Source organism: Sturnira hondurensis, unplaced genomic scaffold (assembly GCF_014824575.4).
Source record: "Sturnira hondurensis isolate 20B ecotype Veracruz unplaced genomic scaffold, ASM1482457v3 Scaffold0020787, whole genome shotgun sequence".
In the NCBI taxonomy this organism is placed as follows: Eukaryota; Metazoa; Chordata; class Mammalia; order Chiroptera; family Phyllostomidae; genus Sturnira; species Sturnira hondurensis.
The window spans coordinates 3,954,288-3,976,266 of record NW_028093418.1 but is presented as its reverse complement, the minus strand read 5'-3'; the positions used below and the strand labels follow the sequence as shown (position 1 = coordinate 3,976,266).

The 21,979-nt window shown below is 54.1% G+C and overlaps 1 protein-coding gene across 2 annotated transcripts in view; it reads right to left on the bottom strand.

Annotated features, from left to right (window-relative positions):
- CDCP1 (CUB domain containing protein 1) overlaps window positions 1-21,484 on the bottom strand; it is a 39,507-nt gene extending 18,023 nt beyond the window's left edge. For both annotated transcript variants that reach the window (XM_037030500.1, XM_037030501.1), the window contains exons 1-2: window positions 21,226-21,484; window positions 404-610 (exon numbers count right to left, since the gene is read on the bottom strand). In XM_037030500.1, coding sequence (XP_036886395.1) covers window positions 404-610; window positions 21,226-21,307 — 289 coding nt within the window. In that variant the 5' untranslated portion in view covers window positions 21,308-21,484. The remainder of the gene's footprint in view (window positions 1-403; window positions 611-21,225) is intronic.
- Between the last annotated feature and the right edge of the window lie 495 nt (window positions 21,485-21,979).

Here is a 21,979-nt window from a genome sequence, read left to right as displayed (position 1 = left end):
GGTTTTTGCCGTGTGTTGCATCCACCCATTTCTCCGCTCTCACCTCCTCGACCTTCATTTCTTTTGTCCTCCAGTCCCTGGACTTTTGCCTGTCACCAGCCAGGTGTTTCTAGCTCATCAGACCCATCAAACCTTAAGACCCACAGCTCTGCTCAGAGATACTGTGGCTCAGGGGCCACAGGACCAGACTCTGGAGCTCAAGAACCTGGGTTCACATCCGGCTGGCTGTGCCATCTCAGGCAAGCCACTTTCTTTGGGAACTCGTCCAGGGGCTGTTTGGGGGATTTGATAACTGAACCTTTACAAAACACAGCGAGCTGAATAACGTGCAGAGTTCCGAAATAGATCTTACTTCCCTAGAGTGGCAGGCTGGCTGCCAGACCACCCACAAGGGTGTACTTACCAATATTCCTCTGGATCTCAATGACGAAGTAGTTCTCGGGATCCGGGCAGCTGAAGGAAAAGCCCTTGGTTTCTCCAGATTTGATGACCAACGACGTGGTTGTCAATGTTCTAGTAAGGATGGAACAGTGCTTCCATGGCAGGAGTGGGGTCCCGAGCTCTATCGAAACGGTGATGCTGCTTCCGCGGGGCAGGCCAATCTCGAAAGCTTCAGAAAGAAGGAGGAGAAGCGCGGTGAGCAGGGCGATTTAGGCCTGCAGACCTGCTGTCCTCCCTTCGGTTGGTCCTGGGAGGATGCCCTCTTCTCTGTGACAACTTTGTCCCTTTCCCCTGGCCTGAGAAGAGGACGGTGTAAAGTGACAGTGGTGTCCCTGTCAGTGGGGGAGAATCAGGCCGTTGTGGGTAGGCCCTGACATGTGTTTCTGGTTTAGTTTATTCGCTTTTCTGAAGATCAAGACTGCTATACCACATCCTACGTGTCTTAAGCTGTTTGTTTTCAGATACCCCGTCTGTATGAAATCACAATTAAATGGTGATCAGAGATGAATGGTGCCACATTCTCCTCCATCTGGCTGCAGACCAAAGTCCACACACAGGAAGTGTCTGTGGAGAGATACGTTTCTCTGCAAAGAGCAGCTGTCTCCTGGCGTGGGTGCTCCACATGCCAGTACACGTGTGCATACGTACATGTAAACATACACTCGAACACAGGCATGCAGTTGCGCGAAGGTAGGGAAACTTTCACAGAGGTCAGATACATACATATTTTGTCCACAAACTTGGAAAGTCTGAGCCAAACAAAGCTAACACCTCAGGCTGGGGTTCAGCCAAAAGATCTGAACAAACAAGCCAGACGGAGCGAGCGAGGTGAGGGCTGGCTGTTAGCAGAGGTGCCCTCTCCGGCCAGGAAGGGTCCCCGACTCACCAACAAGCACCATCTCCCTCCTCCCTCCGTTCCCTTGGCTTGGTCGACCTTCGAGTCTTCTCAGACTAACAGGGAAGAGGCACTTTCCTCCTTGGCAGCGAGCCCCCCCCTTCCCCTGGCGAGTCCTGAGAGTAGGGCTCAGTGGCACATGGCCCGGGAGCGGCCCACGAAGGGACAATCGTCCTCAGGTGGGTCCCTCAGGGGGAACCCAGGGCCTCACAGAGACCCGCAGGACTGCCGCGGGTGCCCGTGCCCCAGCTCATTCTGGAGCAAAGAGACTGTCCACTGCGGTGACAGCGCCTGCCCACGGAGGGCACTCAGGAAACGTCCAGCCAGTGAACAGCAGCCCACCCTATAGCTTTCCTTGGTTTTCCAGCTGTGCTTGCCCTGCCTTTTAAAACTTCATGTTTTTAATCAACTTTATGGGGCTACAATTTATATACATTAAGAGAGACCCACTCATATCTGACAAATACAGATACATGAGATCACCCCCCAAAGTTCCTGTGGCACCCCCTGCAGTCAACCTTCTCTCCAGACCCCAAAAAACTTCCAGTGAGCTTTGCCAGATTTGGACATTCACATAAACAGAACCTAACAAAACTTTCCCTTTGGTGCCTGGTTTCTTTGCTCAGCGTGGTGGTGAGATTCGTCCATGTTATTGCAGGGGTCAGCACTTTGTTCGTTTTTTATTGCCGAGCGGTATCCCGCCGTCTGGCTAGACCACGGTTTATTTAGCCATGCACCTGCTGAGTGGCACTTGGGTCCCTTCCAGGTGTTGACCAGCCAGGCACTGTAACTTCACCAGAACTTCTAGCAAGCCCCAAAGCTGAGTACATTCCATGCCCCTCCCCCCACACACACACACAGTGCAGGGGTGTGTTCGCAGAGCCTAGCAGCTGCGCGTCGTCAAATATTTGGAGTTCCATCAATCTCTTCTTGCACTCCTCTCCCCCTCACTCACTCGGCTCCAGCGAGCATGGAAAGCAAGTGAGGAAACTGAACCCTGGACTGTGATAATGAACTACAACTATTTCTCCCAGTGTATCAGGTCAGAACTTGACCCTCTTCGGGCCTCTCTTGTCTAATGAGGGGTTGGGCCAGAGTAACACCCCTTCCCCGCCAGCTCAGAGTCTGTGATCAGTAGCCAAGAAAGTAAGAAGTGACTTTGCAAGTGTAAGCATTGCCAGCTACGGCCCCGCGTCTTGGACACCAGGGCACCAGCACAGTGGCCCTTGTGACTTTGTGTCTCGGGTGGCTTAGGTTTGCAGTTTTGGCACCAGACTTACCGCTCCAGCCTCAGGGCACACCCCTCTCTGCCTGGGTCTCCGTACTCGGCTGGCTCCGCCTTCTTTCTTGAACATACCACCCCCTTTCTTACTTCAGGGGCTTTGCACTTGCTGGTCCCAATTCCTCAAATGCCTTCTCTAGCAAAAGGTGGGCCAGTTTGGTCATTCCAGTTTCAGCTCAAAGGTCATCTCCTCCGAGAGGCCTTCCCTGACCAGCTGCTTACAGTGCTCCTCCCACCCCCACCCAGTCATCCGGTACTTCCTATACGTCCGTTCCTACTCCAGTCCCTGGCTCAGAGTGCCATGCGATGTGTCCATTCGGGCTCACCTCCCACGATCAGAAGGTGAGCTTCCTACAGGAATGCAGCAGGACCTTGCTCTATTCAGTGGTACCCACAGGACCTAGACTGTGCCCGGTGCCCGTGTGGAGGCAGGAGCTCTAAGCCTCCCAAAAGCCCCATAAAAAACTGGAATCTCACCCTGGCTGGTGTGGCTCAGTGGATTGAGCACCAGCCTGAGGACCAAAGGGTCACTGGTTTGATTCCCAGTCAGGGCACATGCCTGGGTTGCAGGCCAGGCCCCCAGTAGGGGATGTGTGAGAAGCAACCACACATTGATGTTTCTCTCTCTCTCTTTCTCTCTCTCTCTCGCCCTCCCTCCCATGTTTCCACCTATGCCTCCATTTTGGCCAGAAGTTTAGGTCTCAAAAAATTTTTTTTAATTAAAAAAAAAATAAGAGCCCTGGCTGGTGTAGCTCAGTGGATTGAGCGCAGGCCTGCGAACCAGACGATCGCAGTTCGATTCCCCGTCAGGGCACATACTTGGGTTGCAGGCCAGTTTCCGACAGGGGCCAGTTCCCTGCAGGGGATGCACGAGAAGCAACCATATATTGATGTTTCCTTCCTCTCTCCTTCCCTTTCCCCTCTAAAGATAAATAAAATAAAAATATTTAAAAAAAATAAGCCTAGATCTATGTTCAGAAGCCCAGTGGTCAGGTTCATACCCGTGTTGTGTGACAACCCTTGTGCTCTTGTTCTGTCATCCTAAACGCGTCTCACCGTGTTACTTGTACAAAACCCCTGGAGGGAGCACACGTCTGAGAAGGCTCCGCATTCGCTCTGGCCGCCTCCAGCCCTGGCTCCCCGGGGGGCTGACTCAGTGCCCAGTGAAGCCTCTCCCGGTCTGGGGTCTGCAGCCCAGCTGGCCAGCTTACCAGCTTCTTCCTGCCTCTCCTTTCTCCCCCATCTGCTTTCACATCCTTTGCCCAAGGCATCATTTAAAAACTCCTGTTCTACAAGTATGATTATTACTCTCAGAAAGTGCTAGACACTAAGCTGATGAGCTTCAGCGTGCAGCTGGAGGCGGAGGGAGGGGATGGCATAAGAGGGGCAGAGGAGAGAACCCCAGGATTAGCGAACCCTTCTGTGTTTTGACCATGGTGGTATGTGTGCCTTGCACATACACGCCACAATTCATCAGACTGTACACTAAACATCGGTGCGTTTTATTACACCCGAGTTATGTCTCAATAAACAGAGAAGAGGGGAGAAAACTTGTGTTAGAAAGATTGTGTTTCTACACAAAGTAGGCACTTAATAAATGAAAAAAAGAATCCCCATGCTCACAGGTATAATATGGCTTAATAATAGTTGGGGGGTGGGCCTAGTTTCTCTCAAGGTATGTGCAATATTTGTGGCTACCTTTGAATTAGATTCTGAGAACAAGGTTGTCCTCACTCCCATCCCTCCTGGTTTCAGGGAGGCAACGCCGCCGCCACCAGGTCACTTCGGGTATATGACAACTTACTCTGTTACTAATGACAGCCAGAGGAAAAAGTATCTCTCTTGGAAATTTTTTTTAGAATCCTTGAAATCATGTTTTCATTTGACAAACATTTTCTGGGTTTATAAATGTGCTCTGGAGGCCATAGCTGGTGCAAAGGATTGAGGGACAAAAACAGCTGGCGCCCCAGCACCCAAGGAGGGCACGATCTAGCCCAGAGGTTTCCAAATGGGGGGGCGGGTGGTAAAGTGAGGAAGTTCCAAGTCCCCGCAGGCCACCAGGGGACCCGGGAGTCTGTGTTGGGAACAGTCCCTGTGGCCTATGGTGGGAGGTAGGGACCCATTTTTCCCCTGTATGCACAGCCAAGTGTCCCAACTCTAATTCCTGAATACGCCAGTCCTTCCGTTTTGAACCCTGATGCTGTCTCTGTGACTTATGACCCAGATTTTCACCCAAACTCACTTTGCAAACAAAGAGCAAGCCTTGAAAGGGTTAAATGACTCACTCTGGGTGTACTTTTCTTTTTTCATTTTATTTATTTATTTTTAGAGAGAGGGGAAGGGAGGGAGAAAGAGAGGGAGAGAAACATTGATTGATCGGTTGCCTCTCATATGCATTCTGGCCTCGGATTGAACCTGCAGCCCAGGAATGTGCCCTGACCAGGAATCGAATGCCAACCCACCAAGCCACACGGGTCAGGGCTCTGGGTGTACTTCTAACACCTCACCATGTTTCTTTGTTCCGACTTTGAGATGACCGACCCGGCATGTTGCACCGTCCGGCCATAGCTTGCATCTCCCGCAGTCCCCGAGGCCAGAGAGCCTGGTGGAGTAACCCCCACCTGGCTTCCAGCTCACGTCCCAGAGGAAACAGGAAGCTAGAGACACAGGCACCAGCAGCCGATCCGACCACCTCTGCAGCAGGGGGAGACGACGGGCACGACAGCCTGTTTCCTAGGGCCCCAGACAAGGCCACATCACCCACGGGGCTGTCACTTTCATCTGTGCCCCGAGAGTGAGAAAGGATAACGACGCAAGCACGTACAGACCTGAAATCTGGGCTCCCTGCACCCACCCCACCACTTGTACCACCCTCCAGAGGCATCCATTTCACTGCAACAAAGGTGGCGGAGAAACCCCTGCTGGGGGGGAAATAACGAACTCGTTTGACTGCAATGCTTGGGTTTGAGAACATTTGCTTGCACATCTTCCATTTTCTCTTCTCACCACCATGAACCACACCTTGAAACCGGAAATCCCAACACTGTGGAACAAACCTCAGCCTCCTCCCCCAGCCACACCACCCCCAGCTGGCCAGCACACGTGAGTGCTGGAGAAGTACCCAGGACGCAGTGGCTTAAAAACTAGCCCTGGCTGGTATAGCTCAGTGGATTGAGAGCTGGCCTGCAAACCAAGAAGTTTTGACCATGGTTCGATTCCCAGTCAGGGCACACGCCTGGGTTATGGGCCAGGTCCCCAGTGGAGGCTGTGTGAGAGGCAACCACACTGATGTTTCTCTCCCTCTCTTCCTCCCTTCCCCTCTCTGAAAATAAATAAATAAAATCTTAAAAAAAAAAAAAANTGGCTTAAAAACTAGCCCTGGCTGGTATAGCTCAGTGGATTGAGAGCTGGCCTGCAAACCAAGAAGTTTTGACCATGGTTCGATTCCCTGGGTTATGGGCCAGGTCCCCAGTGGAGGCTGTGTGAGAGGCAACCACACTGATGTTTCTCTCCCTCTCTTCCTCCCTTCCCCTCTCTGAAAATAAATAAATAAAATCTTAAAAAAAAAAAAAGAAATGAGCTGCCATTTAAAGAAAATGGGTGGGCGTTTTCTTCTTCACCATCTCTTTCCTGGTTTCCCCAGGAACTTGGTATTTCACTGCTGTACGATTTTGGTGGTAGATGGACCGCCAGAGTTCACAGAAAGCCACACGGAGCCCCACATTCTGCGGTGGTGCCGAGGCCTCACCAGCTGAAAGAGCCTCGTGCAGGCGCCGCACCGGGGTGAGTCACAGCCCTCCCTCCCTCGGCTGCCTCCTGATCTCTCCTTATTAGGACACCTTTGCTGGCTTCTGCCTCACCAGCCACTTTCCTGGGGGGAGAGGGGGGGATTTCCAAGCGTTTTAATCACCATTCATTAATCCCTCTATCACAGGATACGGTACAAAAGCCCCGTTCTTTCTCCTGCCTACCATTCTATCTTTTTTGCAAGGGAAACAGATACCAGGAAGGCAGTTTCGCCAGATAAACACCAGGGAAGTTAGTTGCTCCCACATTTGTTAAATACAGTTTCAAAGACAGACAAATGTGGCCTCCCTTTTCTGGGATGGGGAGGAACCAGCTGCTTCGAATCTGGGTGTGGCTCCCCGGGAGGCCCGGGTCTAGTTCGCTCCACCTGGTGCAGGTGAACGGATCGGCCCTCAGCCAGGCACTGGGCACGCCGGGGCAGCAGGAGACGGACTTACAAAGAGGAATGGTGCCCCAAAGGAGTCCCGGGGACGCGGAGGGAGCCGGACGCAGGCCCCGGCAGCACACCGTGGATGGGCCACGCCAACCGGCACAGCCTGTGTGGGAGTCAGCTTCCAGAACAAGCCCACGAGAGGGAGCCACTTGGGCCAGCCCAGCCCCGTCCTCTCTCCGAAAGATGCTGCATTGCAGACCCACATCCCTCTCTCCACAAGGTCACCAGCGGCGGCTGGCTGCGCTCCTCTGTGGGGCGGGTTCCTGCCTCTCCAGCTGAGCACCAGCTAAATAAACAAACTGTGGATGTTCCCTTCGGGCAAGGGATGCGCACTTCCTGGGAGATGGAGGAAGTGATGCATGCAGAAGGGGTGGTGGTTCGCCCTCCCCCCACCTCACCTCCACCCTGTGGGGACACTTGTGCCATTGACGCGATTGCTCAAGGGTCAGCTATTAACGCTGTGGGCAGTGGTCAAGGAAGGCTTCACGGAGGAGGCATGACTTAAGACGGGTCTTGGAAAATGAATACGAGTTTGTCAGCTGGGGATCATGAGACAGGTGTCAAGAAGGATAGGTGGAGCGAACAGCAGATGCAAAGACACAGGGGTATAAAGAGCATGGCTTCCCTGAGCCCATCTGGGGACTTGGCTTTGGCCGGGAGCCAAGGGCAATTTGGGTAGAGGAGGCTGGAAACAGAGGCTGGGACCGGGTTACAGAGGGGCTTGGCTGTTGGCCCTAGAGCTCGGGCTTCACCCAGTGGGACCAGCGTATCTTAGCAGCTCTGTGTGGTGGTAGAAGCCTGGATTCTAGAATCTGACAGCCCGGCCCCAGGTGATTCCTAGCTCTACCACTCGCCAGCTGTGTCCCCCTGGGCAAATTCCTTAGCTTGTCCGCCCTCAATTTATTCATCTGCAAAGGGGAATAATAATGTCATTATTGCAATAACTCTAAGAGTTAATACCCCTCGCATGCTTAGGACCCTACCAGGAGTCAGTCCATGTTCATTGCCATTGTTGTTGATATTACGGATGATAGCAGACCACTATTAGTAATGCTAGTGAAGGGCACTATTCCCGGCCGTGAGGCAGGGAAGCATGGGAGCAGCGGCTGGCTGGACGGACAGGGAAGACAGTGAGCCAGGTAAGGCACCGAGGGGCAGACTCTAAGGAGGCACCCTTACTGTCGGGCTTGTGCCAGTCTGGCCCCTCTTCTATACACAGTGACTCGTGTGACTTCAGCTCCCCTCTGGGGCTCATAGAAGGGACCTCACTTCCCATCTCTGAGCTCAGGAGGCAGCTGGGATATTCTGGTCGAACCTCAGCACCCCTGCTCTCTCCACTCATGGTCGAACCACACTCATGGAAGCTGCCGAGGCCGGTCAAATCAACCGGCAAAGCAGAGGGAGCGCGTGGAGTTGGGGGCTGAGCCCAGGGCCTGGCGGCACCACCAACAGCATCAATCCACTGAGTGGGGCCTGCTGTGGGGCGGGCAGGGGGCGGGGCCGGCATACCACCAGACTCAGCGTCTTGCCCACACTGTGGACCTGGGGCCGAGAGACCTGCAGGCAGCGGAGGGATGACGGTGCAGCCACCCTGAATCCACTTGGCAGTGACCTGGCCAGGTCTAGTCACAGACTGGTAAATGGAAGCGAAGGTCTTCCCGACGGCAGGAGGCGCCCCCCACCTGCCCACCTGCCCACCTGGAAGTGATTCGTTTCCCACGCCCGTGTGAAAGAAAACCTCAGCTCAGGACTGTGTCGGGCTGTGTCGGGACTCCTGGGCCTCTCTGGTCTCTTGGGCGAGGGGCCTTTGAAATCGAGACACCATCTGTGCCTCACATGTGCAGGCATTTGATGAGTATTTATAAATCCCCACCACCCCACAGATGTGAATATGAACATCTAATATTAACCCCATTCACGGATGAGGGCACTGAGGCTCTCAGAGGCTGAGTCCAGGCCTAAATGGTGAATTAGAGGCAGGGCAGCCTTTGCGCCCGAGCAGTCTGACCCTGGAGCCCAGCACCTGATAAACGATTACTCAGCAGAGCTGGCCCTGCCCAAGGAACTGCACCCACGGCTGGGAATTTTCTGAGAAGAATGGTTTGTTCTCACCAGCAAAGCCAGTCGCGGCGGGATAAAACACTTCCCAGCAGCTGGCTGGCGCTCTAGGGGACCTCCGGGATAGTGAAAGGGAAAGACAGTTGTTTGAAATCGTTCCCAGGGCCCACTGCATTAACACGGATCCTTCACGTCAAAATAACCTGAAAGTGTATAGTTCTAACTGAGATGTCAAGTTCCCTGGCATTCACAATGTTTAGGGTGTGGTTCTTCTGTGCCTATTTTTGGTGGTGCCCCAGTGCAGGGACCTGAGAAGACACCAGCAGGTTTGCAGGGGGTGTGGCCAGGGAAGGCAGGGAGGGGGCCGCATTTGTGGGTGGCACAAGAAAAACAGCCATGATTCAGGAGAGAACGAAGAGCTCGTGTCAGGTCTTGGTACAGCGTCATCCTGCAGGAGTCCCCGTCCGTGGGGCTTGCTTCTCCAGGCTACGGCCAGGGAGACGCTTGGGCGCAATCAGACCTAGGCCTCGGAGAATTCCCCAAATGCCCATCTACCGGATTTCTTGCTCCTCCAGTTGGGGTGAGAGACCCACAGTTCCCTTTCAGATAGTTTACCCCTTCCACAGTTCTTAGAGGGTCAGTGAGAACATAAAATATAAAGTTCCAAGTGCACTGTTCAAAGGAACTCCTAGCCAACCCGACTTCTTGGGACAGGGGACTGGTAGGTGTATCCGTTCACTCCTTACCCTTGCTCCCCAAACTATTCAGGAATGAAATTTATCAGCAATGGTGCAAGTTCTTTATTTTCTAAATTAACCAAATGACCCTGCACAGTGGGTAGACTGGCGATATACTGGGTCTGCAGGGCCTGGGCTAAGAACTTTTTCTGAGGCGGTGACAGGTTTGCTCAGAGCCACCCAAACCCTCCCCGGTGTCTTCCCTGCTGTGACCACAGACATGCCGTGTCAGAGGCCACAGCCAGGCTGGGGGCCTTGTCTGGGCCACAGTCTGCGGCAGCAGGACACACTCACTTGCATAACGTGTTAATGTGTGTGAAGGTCCCTTTGGGACAGTGGCCAACCCGACACACGGGCTTTAACCCCAAACTGCGCTGGTTGGAGGATGGTTTCCAAGAGGCCCAGAGAGGTAGCAAAAGCTGCATAAGGACAGACCGGGAAGACAGGGAAATATAAGTCAGTTTACGGCCCCTGTAAATAATTCACGATGATATGCTGCAATGCCACGGGGCCCATTTAAATCACATGGACATTTTAGGAAATGTTCTGAAGATTCATTTTTTCAGAGCTGGGAGTGCAAGTCACGAGGGCCGCGAGGGTCCGAGAGGGGCACAGGACTGACAGGGAGGCATCTCGGGCAGGTGAGAAATCCGGCCCAAACGGGCGCCCAGGGATGTGCACAGAGCAGTGGGCCGTGGTCCCCCTGCCCCTCCTGCTAAACGTTCTGCAGTTACAGAATTTCCGAGGTCTTTAGGGAGGCCCTATGGCACTGCAGCTTGACGGCCTCCTCTTGTTAGCACAGATTAGTTGTTCTAGAGCTCGGAGTCCTTTTCTAAGCTCATGTGGCTGCAGCAGAAGGCACTTCCCCATGGCCGCAAATCCGAGGTCCCCTTCCCTGCGGCTGAGAGCCAGGGAAGGGCCTGAGCTTTTTACCAGAGCCTTCTGATAAAAAGCAGGGAGACAATGAAAAAGAAAAAACTACATGTTGTATGATTCTATTATGTCAAGGTCAAGGAGACAAACCCACTCTACGCTGGTGTAAGTGTACCTGTGGGGGCGGGTATTAACTCAAAAGGGGTAAGAGGAAAACTTTGGGGGTGCCGCAACGAGATACACAAGCGTATTTGTAAGACTTATCACGTGGTACGCTTTAGATCTGTGTACTTACCATGTGCCTCAATACAACAAATTTTAAAGCTCAGGAAGATTGTTGGTAACTATCTGGTGAGACGCTCAACCCTCTGGGCCCTAAGGGCAGGCGCTGAGCTCCCCCAGAGTCCACGGGGTCTCCTGACAAAGGATTCGAAGTCTCTGCCCTTAGGGAACGAGGTTCTGGCAGAGCCTCACGCTTCTTGCTACACCAACCTGTTGTTTTCCCAGCTGTGAAAAGGGAGGAGAGAAGCCTGTTGGCTTCTGATTAAGTAAACGAGCTTAGCCGTGGTTTGAACCCTGAGTGGGAGTGATGTCCCCGGGGGCCGGGTGAAAGGACAGGCCCTGAGTGTGTCCAGCCCTCCTCTGAGCTCAGGGATCCAGTCAGCTGCACAAAGCATGCCCCGAACCACCAAGGCGTGCTTTGCTTTTGTGTGTAAGGAGGCGGAGAGGGGAAGGTGAAAAAATAGATTAAAAATGGAAAAAGAGCACCCATCTTTCTACTACTCATGTGTAAGCCCTACAGACATTTTTTTCTTTTTTTTGTTACTGTGATAAAGCATACAAAACACAACCTGGACCACAGTAACCATTTTTAAGCATGCAGTTCACCGAGTACATTCGCAATGTTGTGCAACCAGCACCACCATCCCTCTCCAGAAGGTTCTCACTCCCCCAAACAGAAGCTCTGCCCCCACAGAACACCAGCTCCACATTCCCCATGTCCCTGGCCATGGAAACTCAAATCCAAGGTGTTCCTGGCCACCGCTGTTCTGCTTTCTGCCTCCTCGGAACCTCATACACGCAGGATCCCTCCGTATCCGCCCTTTTGTGTCTCTCTCATTTCACGCAGCAGAATACAGGAGCGCTTCGCTTTCGAACCTGAGAATTAATTGCTAATCGTGGATTTGAACAACAGCCAGAAATTAAGGTAAATCACACAGACTCAAAGTCATACCTACACATAATCATCACTTTGTGAGAGGGGTGGGAATTTTTCTTTAAACCAAAAGTGATGGCAGTAACTAGAAAACTCAAAAGATGGCAAAAGGCAATGAGAAATAAGCAGGAGCCTGTCTCTGCAAAGTGGAAATGTGGTCCGAAGGCCACGCCCCCCTGGCCGCTACTGCTCAGGGACCTTTACTTCCTATCCTTGGCTACAGGCTGATTGATGGATTCCGGCTTGGGGGCAGGAACACACAGCCACCCAGGGAACCGTCTGGACAGGACTGCATTCCTCGGCGATTAGGAGCAATAGAAAAGAAAACTTTCTTACTTGTCTGAACATCAGCCATAAGCTGGCTAAACTAAATAGAAATTAAATTTAAAATGGGTTTTTCCGGAAACTTACACCAGCCCATTTCTTCCTGGGGCCTATTCACAGTCCCTCACAGGATAATGTGAGAGTCGAAGGTCAGGAGGGGGCGGGAAAATGTTCATTATTAAAACACCCCCTTTGGATTTGTGTTTACTGCAGGTTTGAGAACGCTCCATGAGGGAGGGCGAGGGAGAGCAGGAGAGAAGGTTCCGTTAAGACAGACACCAGTTCCAGGGCCACTCGAGCCCTGGCTCGCATCACTAAACCTGAGGTGGTGGAACCCCTGCTTCACAAACGTGGGCACTTCGGTCACTCCCCGGGCCACTTGGACAAGCCACCTTGCCTTTCGACCCCAAGGGTGTCTCGACTGTAATATCTGGCCAAACAGACGAACCGTGCGGAGCTTCAACAAGTACTGAAACGAGGCCACATGTGTAAAGCACAGAGAACGGGGCTGTGATGGCCCCTGTCGCCACCATCCCCGCAGGTGGGACAAAGCCACGACCCAGTCTCTGAACTCCAACGGCCCGTGCCCTTGTGCAGGGCCATCGCCTTGAGTGTGGGAGGGACGGCGAAGGAGATGGAGTCACCTGTGTGGCCCAGCTGGCTTTATCCTGAAGAGCTGGGCCAGCTGAGCCCTTAAGAGACGGGGCTTTTCCTAGAGAAAGAGATTCAGAAAGTGCAGAAGAGATTCAAGGTGAGGAGGGTTCTTGGAAGCCGACTTTGAAAGTGGAAAGGGCCGCAGGGCTGGGAATGCGAGCCTTCTCTAACTGCTGGCAGCAGCCGTGGCTCTCAGCTGCAGGGAAGGGGACCTTGGACTTGTGGCCACAGGGAAGTGCCTTCCACTGCAGTCACATGAGCTTAGAAAAGGACTCCAAGCTCTAGACAAGAATGCGGCCTGGCCAGCACCCTGACTGGAGCCTTGCAGGACTGAGCAGAGAACCCACCCCTGACTTTTGACCTACCGAACTGTGACCTAGTTAATGGGTGTCGTTTTAAGCCACTCAGTCTGTTGACAATTTGGTTCACAGCAATAGAAACGTAACCGAGAACTTGAAACCAATGGGGCCCCAGGCAGGGCCTGTGCAGCCACCCAAGGAGAGGGGTTGGGGAAGTGTGAGGTACTGTGTGGCACCCCTGCATCCCCTTCAGAGCTGAGTCACCCCTGTGGATGGGGTCATGCCAGGTGGGTAGCCTTGTGGCAGGACACGCCAATGAGGAGGGCCAAGGACACTGTATTTACTACACGGCTCTAGTGTCCAGACACTGGAAGGTGGTGGGGTGGGGGGTGGAGGAGTGGGTCCGGGAGAAGGTGGAGGAGTGGGTCCGGGCTGTGGCCAAAAGAGCTTGCGGCTAGTCACCTCACCTAGACCAGTGGGCAGCTCAGGTGACACGCAGGAAACAGGCAGGATTCAGGGGAAGCCTGGCCTCAAACCCAGAGTACAGAAGCGTCGCGCAGCAGGGGGGCTGCCCGAGGCTCACGGGTGCACGGAGGTGACGTCCAGGAACCATGGCAGTAACTGGCCCGCCCCATTGGTTCAGCATCTGCCGAGTGCTGGGTGCTTTCTATACGTTTACTTTCTTCAGGAAAACTGTTCACAGTCACAGCTCGGAGGACACCCACCCAGGACTGCCTGACTCCCAAGCCCTGGCACCTGGTGCTATGCCAAGACATCCACCCTCAAGGCCACAGGCTAGGGAGGGGCAGATGTCACAGACACTTGTTTTGGCCTCATGAATGATAGGTCCTGGGCAGCCAGGGGTGGCATATGGCCACCGTCACTGATGTCTTCACTGCCTCCTTCACTACCTCTACTCCTGACACGCTGGCAGCCACCTGCACGCTGCCTTTGCCTCACCTGGGGGAGGACCATTGACTGACCCAGCCCATGCTCCATCCGTGGGCCAACTGGACGAGCAGACTGCAGCCTCCGCCCACTGCAGCCAGGGCAGTGGGACCTCCACCTTCACCCGTGGCAGCTGAGAGACTGGTGAAACTGGTCTTTTGGGAGAGGTGGGGTCTGGGTCTACTTGCTTCTTCACTGCCAAGGCCCAACTTCTTGACACTTAGGGGGACATGATTGGGAGGTGTGAGTGAGTCACCATCCCGGGGCCAAGGCAGCCAACTGGGAATGTATCCTTCTGCATAAACCTCCTGTTTTAGGGACTAGGGATTAGGACCTTTCATCAGTATCATTGTTTCCAGCCATCTTAAAGGGGTGTCAACCCACAGGGTATGGAGAGTAACTCTTTTTTTAAATCCTCACCTGTGTGGGGTCCTATGGCGTAATGGTTACTACAGTACACTCTTAACCAAGTGGTCGGAGTAAAATCCTCACCTGAGGACATTTTTTTTCATTGCTTAAGAGAGAAAAGGAGAGCAAGAAACATCAAATCAATGTGAGAGAGAAGCATCAATTGGTTGCCTTCCCCTACATGCCCAGACCAGGGATCATTTGACTGGAGATGAGCACCCGGAATGGGGACCAGCACGCGGACCTGGGATGTATGTGTCTGGACCGGGATTTACACACACCTGCACCTGGACCTGGGATGGAACCCACAACCTAGGCATGTGCACTGCACAGAATTGAACCCCCAACCTTTCAGTTACAAGACGACGCTCCAACCAACAAAGCCACACACTGACCAGGGCAGAGAATACGTAAGTCTCTGAATGAAGCTCTCTCAGTGACCTAGGGCTGGTCAATAAAGTGATCCCTCTGGCCATCCAGGCAGCCCGGGGGAAACCAGGTCAGCAAAGGAAGGCTGCCCACCCCAGAGACCTTTGGGGCAGGCAGACACGTGCTTTCCTCACTCGGGGGGACCAGGGCAGCCCCCAGGAGGTGTCATGTCGACAAGGAGGGCTGCTGTGGAATATGTTCCACCAGAGAATGGTTCTTACGGAAGGTGCCACGTCCATGAGACCAACCACATCAGTACACAAGGAAGCTGTACCCCATTCTTTTAAACGGCTGAATAGCATCCCAGGGTATGGCGGCACCATACTTCATCCACCCAGGCTTCTAACAACACTGGGTCGTTGCCACTCTCTGGCTTCCAGGGCAAGGAGCAGAAGATGCTCATCTGGAGTTTAAAAGTGCCAGTGGGACATGTCTCTACCCGCCCCAATCCTGAGCCCCAGGGCACGCTGCCTGGAACTTGGGTTGTGTTCCCAAAGGTGGTGACCAAGGAGGCTAGAAGATGTCATTTCCAGGGTCCATTGGCTTGTGGCGGGCTTCTGCAAGATGACGCCAGCACTGTCTGCACTTGAAAAATGCCCTGTGTCTTCTGACGTGTTGAGGACTTTGGCCTGACAGAGTGAGCCCCAAGGCCCAAGTGCCTGATAAGACTGTCAGCAACTTCCAGGCCAGTTTGGCAAACTTTCTCCACTTCTCACCAAGGATTAAAGGCGGGGGCCCTGCCAGGCTCTGCAGAAGACCCAGCTCCAGCTGCACAGCTGGCCCATGCCAGTCCCGCTGACACCTGCTCCCCAGCCGGGCTGTAATCCTCAGAAGCCTCCTGCGGCATTTTCATGCATTTCTCACACATTCGTCCTACAAAACTGGTCCGGTCAGGTCCTCCGTAGCAGAAAGTGTGTGTGTATAGAAGCTCATTCAAAACAATTTATGATTTTTTTAATTTTCTAATTACAGCTGACATACAAAATTAGGTGAGTTTCAGGTACGCAATCAATGTAGATTTGCAAACAATTTTTAAAAGCTTGTTATAGGCTGAGAACATTTCTTGCTGCTTTTACTCTAGCAGCTTCAGTTCTAGAAACTTCCCCCCAGAGGTCCTCAGAAGTGCCCGACATCACCTGCAGTGGGACAGTCACTGGGGCTCCGTGGAGAGTGGCAGAGACCTGAAAACAACACTCCCCAGCACAGCCCGGCCTCACAGGCTCTGCCCTGATGGACAGGTCCAGGTTGTCTGCTGTGGAAATAACTCAAACACTCAGAGGAGTCACAAGTCCCCCTGACCAAGGAATCTCTCCAAGGCCAGACACCGGGCGGAGTGATCTGCACATCTTACTCTTTTCAGACCTCCAGCCACCCCCCCAGGTGCTGGCATCCCAGTTCGGGAACTAAGGACATTGAGTCTAGGGCAGGTGAAGTCATTTGCCCACGTGACTAGTCAGTAAGTGGTGAAGTCAGGATTTGAACCAAGCTTCGTCCACTTCTAAAGCTTGTCAGAACACAGTTGTTTCCAAAAAGCTAGAAGGGAACTGGCATCCCAAGGAGATCTCTGCTCTTCTCCCTCCGCCGGGGGTCTCTGCAGTCAGGGGTCTGAGCCTCCCGAGATGCGTGGCCTGGGGAAGTAAAAAATGCAGTGGCAAGCAAAAATCCAAAGGCAAAAAAAAAAAAAAATCCAAAGGCTGAGTGTGACTGAGAGGCCCTGGGTGTAAGCCTTGGAGACGCTCCAAGGCCCAGTTGCATTGAGACTTGCCAGTGGTCGTCCTCCTGAGACATTGTCCGTCTGTCTGTCCATCCGGGGCTGTCCAGAGCCTCCAGCAGGAGCAGCAGTGGTAATCACCCCTTCCTCCAGGCTGCTGGCTCATGGCCTCCTCTCCGTGGCTGGAGTGCCAACCCACAAGGGTGGAGGGTCTGTCTGGGTCCAGGAGATGCCCTAAGTCCTTCAAACTCGGGCACTTCATCTCACCACTGCTGCACTCTCTGCGACGTCCTGGAATGCCTCACCAAAGGTGTGTGAGTTGTTCTCGGATCACACGTGGCTTTAGACAAACATCCTCATTTGAAAGAGCATGACCTTCCCACCTCGGGGTCAGTCATGAAGACAAGGTTTCTGTCTGGAGGAACTCGGTAGGTGTCTGGACCTGCAGCATCGCAGCCCAGCTCGCTGCTGGACCACGTGGTGTCAAGTGCTGTGGAAGTCTCTCCGCGGCTCCCAGGGTGCGTGACGTCGCCCGAGGCCCAGCGAGCGGACCCCAAAGCAAAGCGACAGCCCGGCTTCTAAGCTTCATAACTGTTGGGTGTGGAGAGTTGGCAAACCTCCGGAGACTGTCTTTTTACTGTCCCTGACAAAGGCGGCAGACTGGCACCTCCTACCTTTCTGCAGAAACGGCACCTGTCACCCAGAATGCTCAGATCTTTTGTCCTCCAGCATAGCAGAGTTCACACTTCACTGAAACTTCAAGAAAGCTACGCTCCCTGTGCGCATGGTACAGTCTTGGTTTGTTCCTTTTTTAAAGACATTTCCACACGCGTTGTTTAGGGATGTTCGCTCTGAGGGGAGGCATTTTCTGGCCGCACAGTCGTGTGACCGAACTGCAAGTCCACCCGGCAGCGGGGACAGCCCCTCCCTGTCCAAGTCAGACCACCCTGGCTTTCCGAGGCACCCTCGGCTTGGGCCGCACTCAGGAGAGAACTGGTAAGTGTGCATCATTTTTAAAGTAATTATTGTAATGGAAGAAAACACTTTCAATTTCATAAAAGTTACTGAAATGCAAGCCTGTGAAGCAAATTCTGGTTTTGAACTGTACTCCATCACCGACTCCGCATTACTGTTCAGAGAAACCAAACCAGCTGAGTCAGAGGCCGGGAGAGCAGCATCACTGTCATGGGAGAGCACGTGACAATACAGAGTCCCTGTCACGGCTGTGAGTGCTCCCGACAACTGTCTTCACACAGGAGGCCCCTCGGGGGCCACACTGGGAGGCCAGACACATTCAGTATAACCAACTCCTTCCAGCCTTTTCCCCTAAGCTCACTGGAGATACCGCCGGGAAGACAGCACGTCAACCCGACGAGCCTCACGTGGCACAAACGCACACTCTACACGGGCTTGTTTCACTGTTCCACAGGCCATTCGCCACCACTGTCCGGTTGTTCCCTTGAAACCTGTTCCCTTGTTCCTGCAAACACACCCCCACCCCTCCACTCCCTCCTGGGCACACGCAAAGGGCCCTGCAGAGATATGCAGGCGAGCTCTGCTCAGGGAGGACCCCAGGCTCTGGGCAAGGCAGAGATGAATGAATGAGAATGAATGGGAGGCTGGTGAACAGAGAGGCCCCCTGTCGGAGATGCAGTGCCGGAAGGTGAAAGAAGCTCAGCCCCCTGCTGGGAGGAGCTTCCCCGGTCTGCCACCTTGGGTGAGCAATAAGTGAACAAACAGCTGTTGCGTCTGAGCAGCCACACACATCTGGGCTTGTGTGTTACAGCAGCTTACAGTGCGTTGCACCTTAACTCACACTCATGATGTAAAAGGTCAGGAGGAACAGATTACTCATCAATGTAAACATGAGAAGCTGCAGAACCCACGCCTGTCTCCAGCCTCCTTGATGCACACACAGTGCTCAGGGCACTCTGACCACTTAACTGAAAGTAAATATTTGAAAGGAAATACAGCAGGCTTCCCTCCCCTAAAGCCATCACAGTTGGGGGCAGCGGGGGGTGGGGGGGTGGGGGGGGTGCGTGAAGAGCCTGCCTGCCGAAATGAGCGTGCCCAGATTCACCGTGACGCCTGGGACAGTCCCTGGAAGATCTAGGGGTGGGGCAGGGAACAGTCACCTCAGACAGGATGGCCCTGCAGGGGAGGGGTGCTCCGCAGGCCTGCCTGGCAGATGCCAGCTGGCAGGTCCTCATCTGAACGTGAAGAATGATGAACACACGCCCAGGGTGAGGGCACATGCCATCGGATGTCTGCTTGCTCACGTCTCTGGCCAGAAACAATGGTGGCAAGAATGGGGTCACTGAGCCAGACTCTGGTATCTGGGTGGTGCTCACAAGGACACTAAGTTGAGGTTTTAACAACTGAATTCCAACTGAACCAGTCCTCTCCTGGAAGCAGGAGCGGGTGGAGGCTGGTCCAACACCAAACTCACACAAACACACCACACCAAGAAGCAAACTTTCCTTTACCCTTCAGCTCCGCAGTGAGGCCAAGTTCATTTTCAGTCCGCCAAGTCTAGGGTAAGAGTGCTAGGACTCTCTCTGGCTTGTCTCTTCCTTTCAGGACCGGCTCCAGCAACCTCTCCAAGGCCCCCAAGACTTCGGGCAAAGCAGATGTACTAGGCCACTCCTCCAACCACAAAGGCATGGCCCTCAGTTAGGTCTGTCACTTGGCCTCACAGGGCCAGCTCCAAACACCGAGGAAAGGATTTAAGAAAGTGAAATGAAAGTGCCCCACTTCCTCTTGTTTACTCACTGAACCGTGAGACCTGGTTCCCAGCGAAGAACTTCCTGGAAGGAGGGGCTCCACCGGAGCCACGGAGACCAAAGGGCAGTCTCTCCAACCCACACGGAGAAAGCGACGGTAACAGAAGCCAGTTCAGAACTGGCTGCAATTGTTCCGCCATTAGTCACGCCTCGGTTAACACCATGTTCCTTACGTGGAAGTGTTCGACTGTTATCACGGACCTCCAGAGGCACCGCAAATAATCCCCGGAGCTTCAACACAGCTCCCAAGTGTGGCGTATTTGGGAGTGGGCACACATTTTCTCACACACAAAATCACTCACGTTCTCATTGGCTAAATTACTCTTTATTATTTCTTTCTTTCGCTTTGTAATCAGTACTTTGTATTTTGCTATGTTTTTGCTATGTATTAAGCATTTTGTATTTTATTTTATACTTTGTATTTTGCTATGTATTAAGTGCACTTCTTGCCTAAATTTTCGAGGGAAAAATAAGGATGCACGTTACACATGGGTGGGCATTGCGCACGGGTGCGCATTATACACGGTAAAATACGGTACATTAAGGAGACATTCGTACATTTAAATTACTCTTTATCCTTATTTTACTTTTTTTATTTATTGATTTAGGAGAGAGAAAGGGAGACAAGAGAGGGAGAGAGAAACCCAGATTTGCTGTTCCGCCTACTTAGTCACTCACTGGTTGGTTCTCCTATGTGCTTGACCTTGAATGGAACCGGAAACCCTGGCGCATGGGAAACAACGCTCCCATCAACGGAGCCACCCCAGCTGGAGCATAAATTACTCTTTATTCTTAAATTCTTTTTCCCTTCAATGGAAATCTTAAAAACTCAGTCTTCAATTACAGTAGCTATGACCACCGTGTTTTAAATGACGTCTCTAAATGTTCTGTCCACCAGACCGAAAGGAACCGAGGTTTCCTATCTTGGATTTATGATGATGGCAGTTACCAAAGCGCCCAAGTTCCCCTCACCGGCTCAGTTACATCCCTGAGCTTACGATTTACCCTGATTGACCTACCTGCCCCGTACAAACGCCCCTCTCAGGAGCAGCAAAAGGGCAGCTGAAGACCCGAGTCGCTCCCCGGAACGCTTTACAAACCTCGAAACCTGTGCCAGTCTCAGGAAAGGCCTCGTATCGCGCTCTCACAAGAAACCAGATGATTTACCGTCTCCATAGCCCTGGCGCAAGAACGGCTGGGGTGTGGCGGTCCCACCCCCAACCAGAACAGCCCGAAATTCAGAGCTGTCGGGACGTCGGGCTCCGCCGACCCCTTCAGCGGCCAAGGTCCACTACACTAACCGGGGGCCGGGGGAACCGGGAGCCTCGGCGGCCTTCCGCCTGACGCTGTCACTTTCTGCTAATGTTCCTGAACTTCAGGGGAGCGAGAATGGGGCATGGGGGGGGGGGGAGATGATCCCCTGGGTTATCCCAGCACCAAAACCTATTTCCTTGCACCTCTCCCTGGCAGAGGCGAGGAGTTGGGGGCCAAAAGGAAAGTCCCTCCCCACGCCCCGTCTCCCCGGGCGCCACCAATAATCCAGGTAAAGGCCCTGCGCGCGCCCCGCGTCACCGCGGCAGGTACCGGGCTCGGCTTCCAGGCGCTCTTCTTCTCTCCCGATCGCGCCCGGTTTATGCCCCAAACTTCTGGGCTCCCGGCTCGAGGACACTCCCACGTGCCGCGGCCTCCGCCCAGGGCGAGGTCGCTCGAAATCCAGGAGGGCACAGCCTCCGCGCCCAACGCAGCGCGCCCGGGAATCAGGCGGTGCGGGCGATCCCGCGCCGTCCGCGCACCCGGACTGCTTTTCCCTTTGCCCCAACCCCGTGCCCTCCGCCCCTGGCCCGCATCCGTCCGCTCCTCGCCTGGCGTCCGCTCGCCGGCCACCTTCGCCCCTCCGCGCCGTGCGCCCTCGCAGCTCCGCACTCACCGGCTCCGCCCGTCAGGCGCGCGGCTCCCAGCAGAAGGACCCCCAGCAGTGGGAGTGTGACCCCGCAGTTCAGGCCGGCCATGGCTCCGGGCGCCTCGGCCTCGGCGGAGAAAGCGACTGTGTCCCGTGGTCCGGGGCGGCGGCCGCGGGAGCCTGGCACCGGCAGCGCTGCGCTCCGCTCCGGCTCCCTCACCTGCGCGCGGGCGGGCGGGCAGCCGGGGTTCCGCCCTGCGCCTGCAGGAGCCGGAGCTGGCGGGACCTGTCCCTTTTCCTCGCCCCTCCTACCCTTCCTGCGGCAGCACCCGCCCCTTCCGAGCCCAGGAGGCCGGGACTCGTCTTCACCTTCCCGGGTCTAGTCCTCACTGAAGGTGGAGAGCGACCCGTTTGTTGGAAGTGGTGGTTGTTTGTTTTTCCCGTTTGCTCTAAAGCCGTGGTGGTCGCCCTCGACGGAAGCCAGTCTGCCTCCCCTTCGCCGTCCAGGACTGCACTCCCCACTTTGCACCGGAATATTTGTGGATCCCCCAAGCCCTGGCTTCCTCCTCCCTGCTCTGTGTTCGGCCACCTGACTTGGCGGGGCGCACTGGCCCCGAAAGCCCGCGCCACAGCTTCGAGCCTGCCGCCCGCTCGCCGGACTTCACCTGCAGTGTTTCTAAAGCTCACAGCGACCCCTCCGCGTCACAGGTGAATCAGACTTGCTGCGAGTTGCAAAACCTGCCCAAACTCCCTGGGCCAGTGAGTAACTTGGGGGCAGGAG